The 5,687-nt window shown below is 35.8% G+C and overlaps 1 protein-coding gene across 10 annotated transcripts in view; it reads right to left on the reverse strand.

Moving 5' to 3' along the window:
* Positions 1 to 5,244, reverse strand: part of LOC125854540 (serine/arginine-rich splicing factor SC35-like) — an 18,295-nt gene extending 13,051 nt beyond the window's left edge. For 2 of the 10 annotated variants that reach the window (XM_049534125.1, XM_049534120.1), the window contains exons 1-6: positions 5,064 to 5,243; positions 4,888 to 4,966; positions 3,985 to 4,064; positions 3,849 to 3,915; positions 3,603 to 3,674; positions 1,374 to 1,583 (exon numbers count right to left, since the gene is read on the reverse strand). In XM_049534125.1, coding sequence (XP_049390082.1) covers positions 1,374 to 1,583; positions 3,603 to 3,674; positions 3,849 to 3,915; positions 3,985 to 4,064; positions 4,888 to 4,966; positions 5,064 to 5,139 — 584 coding nt within the window. In that variant the 5' untranslated portion in view covers positions 5,140 to 5,243. Of the gene's footprint in view, positions 645 to 777; positions 1,023 to 1,094; positions 1,282 to 1,373; positions 1,584 to 3,602; positions 3,675 to 3,848; positions 3,916 to 3,984; positions 4,065 to 4,887; positions 4,967 to 5,063 lie in introns of those variants that run through there. The other 8 variants (XR_007445411.1, XR_007445410.1, XM_049534124.1 and 5 more) reach the window with 8 other exon arrangements.
* Positions 5,245 to 5,687: the final 443 nt, after the last annotated feature.

The following is a 5,687-nucleotide window of genomic DNA, read 5'->3' on the forward strand; positions in this document are numbered from 1 at the left end:
TATTTACTGATTGGGAAATTCAATATTATTTGTCCATTTTAAGATGAATAAAAAATTAAGTCAGCAAGATGTTTATGGTACCACTACCCTTGGAACTCATTGAGATTTGATCTTATATTGAAATCTCTACTTGGCATAACAAATCTCGACCTGGAATCAACTTCAACCGCTACACTTAGACATGTGGATTCCTTTCATCTTTAAGATGATCACAGCTAACACCTTCTCAGGGCAGAATATGAAGTTAAGACAAAAACGAAATGACTGTCAGGCCGAAGGCATAAACCTAGTGCGACTTCAGTAATTCAGGAGTTTCTTATCCTTACCGATCATGAGCATCCTGAACATTTGTATAGAAAATGTAATTTGTCACCAGCAACAAAAATACAACAGCAAAGCTAAAACAGCACCAACAGCTGCTGCATCTGCTTGCATTCAACCAACAAACAGTAGTATGTCACCAGCAACAAATTATAAGCAGCCAAGTTAAAACAGCATCTACAGCTGCTGCATCTCCTTGCCATTCAGCGAAGAAACAGTAGTTTGTGAACGGCAACAAAATTACAACCAACAGCAAATATAACAGCATCAACAGCTGCTGCATCGTCTTGTGATTCAGCCACATTGACTTTTCACGGACCCAACTATAGAAGGCCAATAATTCCCATCATAAGTAAATTACAAACAAGGTATATCATCACACCATGCAAGTATATTTTGAATCAGAAAAGCAATAAGAAACAAAAAAAGCCAGAAAGAAAATCCACAGAAGCATAATTATAAACCAACAGTAGAAATCTCAATATCACAACACCATTCCATAATACCAGAATGCAGAGGTAACATCAAAAGAAGTTCTGGTTAAGTACAACAAAAAGAAGTTAAACCTTATAAATAAGTCTGGCCAGTCAGTTCTAGCAAACAGAATACAGATGAAAGGATCATTCACTTGGGAATGTCCTGATACGCAGCATCGACCAAAGCCAGATTACAACTGTGGCCTCCTCCTCTGCTCCTTAATCCTGCAAAATAAAATAATGTTTTTTCATCAAGTTTATACTACAAAAAAACAGCATATGACAGTCACAACTTACATCAGCATCAGAACGTGGCAAGGGGCTGCGGGAACCAGCACGTCTACCCCGCGGTGATATACTCTTTGGAGTTGGAGACCGGTCCTTGTGATTACGTCCATCTGGACTAGCATCCCTAGGAGGAGTTGTTCTTCGTGGAGAAGGGCTCCTTCGAGGACTGGGGCTACGGCGAGCAGGGGAGGCACTTCTACATAAAATGAAAAGTTAGACAGCTTATAAAAATAGTTCTCCATGGGGGAAGAGAAATGAGAAGCAGAATATTAATAAGAAAAGGTCTACCTTCCATGAGACCGACTTCGGCTGCGCCTGTCCTCATCATATTTACCTCTCCCACGACCTTTATGGTAATCAGGGCTGCGGCTTCTGCTCCGATGACGGTTATCTCTGTCTCTTCCACGGTACTGATCACGGTCATACCTTCCCTTGCTTCTACTTCTACTTCTACTTCGGCTTCTCCTTCTAGATTCCTTGTCCCTATGATCACGATGCCTAAGATAAACAAACAAAAAAGGGTGAAGATCAGATTGTGGATACAACTCTTCAACCTCTCTTAACAAAAAAGCAAAATAGCAATCATTCAACTCAAGTACCACACAAAAGGGGAAGCAAGATTATGTGCAAACTTCCACCTTGTTTTAGAGACAAATTTGTTATAGAAGTAGAATATAAACAAAGGGATGACAAGGAAGAGTTAAGAGATTATTCATTTTAAAACCCGTATCCATTCTAAACCAAAAAATGCTTATCCACAAAAGCTCAAACATTTATGCCTTGATGGGATCACCACATTCCACACGCACAAAAAGTTTTGAAGTTATAGCTTGTTCTGTACACAATCCCAAGCCAGAAAACTGATATTAGTATCCAGTCGGGCAGTAGATGATGATGCTAGACATATAAAGGCACCTCCATCTAATCAAACTGAAACATGTTCGTGAACCTACTCAGTTGTTTTGAAATGTTGGCAATCTAAATTGCTTTAACTAATTAAAAACAAATGTTTTCATCCATTTAATCACTAATGGCAGGAAACAAGTAAAATCACAACATTATTGTTATCATAAACATTAATGGCTCAAAGTAAGATAACAATGTAACTGATTTCCCTAATTCCCCCTCAACTCAGTTTACCACATTGAGATGGTTGCTACACACTGCAGAGGAATTGAAAGCATGAAAACCAAATAACGTCAGTATCAACTCAATCAATCAATTCAATCAGAGGAAAAATCTTAGCCAATAAAAGAAGCTTAACAAATCTGCCAATTTATTAAGGGCAAGTTCCATTACAACAGCTGATGAAGAAAGATTGTTTACTAAGTAGGTGTTTGGCCATGAAGACTAAATATTATTCACTTTATTTGAATTTTTAAAGTTGGAGTCGTGTTTGACCATACTTTTTACAAAGAATATTCGAATTTGGATACACCTTTTCTAAATATGAATTAGAGCCTGTTTGGATTGGCTTATTTTAAGTGCTTTTTCAAGCCAAAATAGCTTTGAAGCGAGTGTTTGGATAACTTCAAAAAATGCTTGTAAGCACTTGGTTTTAAGCTAAAATGGTAAAATAAGCCACGTATAAGTCAAAAGCTAATCCATACAGGCTCTAAATTAGTTATTTTACTCGTAATTTGATCATTAGTATAATACTGAATTCATGTATGCCATATTATGCTTTTTCATAGAGTATGTGCTTCAAAGAAAAATAAAATCTTGTATATGGACCCACTCAACAAATATTTGTGTAAATTTCCCACTTCACAAGAAAGATGCAAATAGTTCCTATATTGTCTTCTTTTTTCCAGTTTTCCAGCGCAAAAGATGAAAAACTAACGCGCCACTGTTAACTTTTATAAAATAAGAATGTGAAATTCTTATCATCTGGTACATGCAAATCATTACTTAGGGTGAGAATAGAAGCAAAGGGTGTTTTAACCCAATTAGGGTGAGTATAGAAACAAGCATTTTCTTGATCAGTTACTCCTATCTAGCTGATTGAGAGGGCACCTAGAAGGGACATCTTCTCCTAATCGTAGTAGATTTCCTTTTCCAGGCTCCAAAGTTCATTATATGACAATTAACTTTTTACTTCTACAACTTGAATGAATACAATTTGAGAATTGGTGACATGGACAGTTGTGAAGTTGTGTGTGTGTAAATATTAAAAAATCAAATTTATTACAGGATCATGTCTGAAATTCCCTATCTTCTTTTATGACCACGCAAAGCACGGGTAAATTGATTAGTGAACAAACAAATTGTGTGCTTTAAAAGAAGCGGTGCACTTCACTTCTTTTCACTTATAAAAACATCGCCGTTGATGCAGAAAGGATGTCTGATAAAAAAATTCACATGAATTTCCCTATAGGAAATATCCCCAATGTTTGATGATGACAAAATCAACAAAGATAATGACCAAGATTACACTAAAACAAACAATTATATTCTAATGGAAATCTCAATGTCCATGATAACACTTTAAGTGGCATAATTAAATTAAGCTCTTACCTTGGTCTAGGACTGCGGCTTCTTGACCTCCCTTTTGTCCTTTGTACAGGCTCCAAAATTCTACCTTTGTCACTGATCACAAAAACAATCTTAGTCTATCAGACATGGTTTTACTCCCACAAACAAAAGGTTATTACAACTTAGTTTATAGGATAAAGATGCACCTAAAAATACACGAATGAAAATCACAACTTAAACAAGGAAATCTCCGCAATTTAATGAATACTTGCATCAAACAAGACATACATTCTCTCAGCATTTGGGCCGTACTTCGCAAATCGAACCATGATTTCCCGACCATCTACAACTCTTCCTGTGACCAAATATCAGTGTGAACAACAGCAACATAGGCTACCATCCAAATATTAGTGTGATCACTTACCATCAAGCTTTTCCACTGCCTTTTGAGCCTCATCCTGATACTTGTAGCGCACAAATGCAAAACCCCTAGAATCTCCAGTCCTAAAGCACCAAATAAACATTGTACCCGTCAAAGACTAGAGATATGGCTACATCTTAGTCTATTTCCACATCAAGATAACACCAAGACATCATAAATACATCTCGGTTCATAAGTAATGTAAGATAATCAGAAGTAACACTTGAAAAGGAGAAATCATTTCCTTCCCACTCCATTTCTTTATATAATGGTAACGAATACCTGCATCCTTCCACCTAACAGTGCAGGTACCGGCTAAAGCTGCTCACCAAGGGGAAGGCAAGTAGGAAGAAATAACACAACTTAAAATAATAATTTGAATTGTGTATTATATTACAACAACATAACAAGTATTATCCCACAAGTAGAGTCTAGAGAGACTAGGATGTACGCAGACCTTACCCCTACCTTTGTGTGGTAAGGAGGCTGTTTTCAAGAAGTATGCATTATATTAATGGTCATTAAATACTATATCAGGATAATGTTTTGAAAAGTCTGTTTGATAGAGAATATATCAAATGAATTTATATTTTCAAAAGTAGCAACACATACAAAACTCAGACTCATCAAAGTTATAAGTAAATTACATGGTGATATTATTAGTTTAATGATGTCGAACAATTTAGATCGTCCTGGAATAAAATGTGTCATATAGGCATCAAATAACGAAGTTGGTGGAGAAAAAATAACACAGCAATCAAAAATAACATCACAAATACACTTATGCAAACAATAAGGGTACTGAAAAAGCCAAAGAGACTTCCGTAAACACGGCCAAATATACAGTACTAATACTATAACAGTACTTATCTTCTGCAAAAAAAAAAGAGTATGAGAGAAAAGAACCTTCGGTCTCTAGGGATAAAGACATCGACTACTTTTCCATACTTATCGAATAGAGGAAACAAGTCATCAGCAGTGGTACCTGTACAGGGAAACAGTAATGGACTATCAGATTCAACAACTTTGCTAGAAAAGAAGAAAAAAATTGCTAAAAATAGGGAAAGAGAACAGATAATTACGAAAAGTAACGTTGAGAACGAGCAGAGAGTAGGTGTCTTTGATGTCCGGTGGGCCTGATCTACCGAAGTGAGACATCGCCGTTCGCCGGAGTGAAGACTGATAAGGTTGATGAATGGTTAGGGTTTGAGCTATATGGATGCTTGTAGAAGGAAGCCAATGTTGTATATTTGGTACTTTATACCAAATTGCCCTCGATATATTTGCAAAGGTTCAGTTTATGCCTCCTATTTGGAGAAAATGATAATAATAGTCCCTTATGTTTTTGGATTGATCTAAATTGGTCTTTGAAATATAAATATGAGCAGTTTTAGTCCTTTAACTAGTGTACCAAAGCACTTTTTAGTCTCTGCTATATTTACATAAATAAAAAATTATTACTAAAATATAATGATAGGTAATTTTACCACATTAATTCTTAACTCTTGAAACTGCCAATTAATGAATTAGGTTTCTTAGAAAGAGGAAAAAGATGAATAGCGAAATTGTGTTTCTTGATTATTGATTTTGTAATTCTAATGGCATCAATAATTTAATAATACATAAATTGCCCTTTAACTTAGCTTTATTTCATATTTTTGCCCCTAATTTTGGATGTGCACAATTAGACACTTAAACTTGTATGA

Source organism: Solanum stenotomum, chromosome 2 (assembly GCF_019186545.1).
Source record: "Solanum stenotomum isolate F172 chromosome 2, ASM1918654v1, whole genome shotgun sequence".
NCBI lineage: Eukaryota > Viridiplantae > Streptophyta > Magnoliopsida > Solanales > Solanaceae > Solanum > Solanum stenotomum.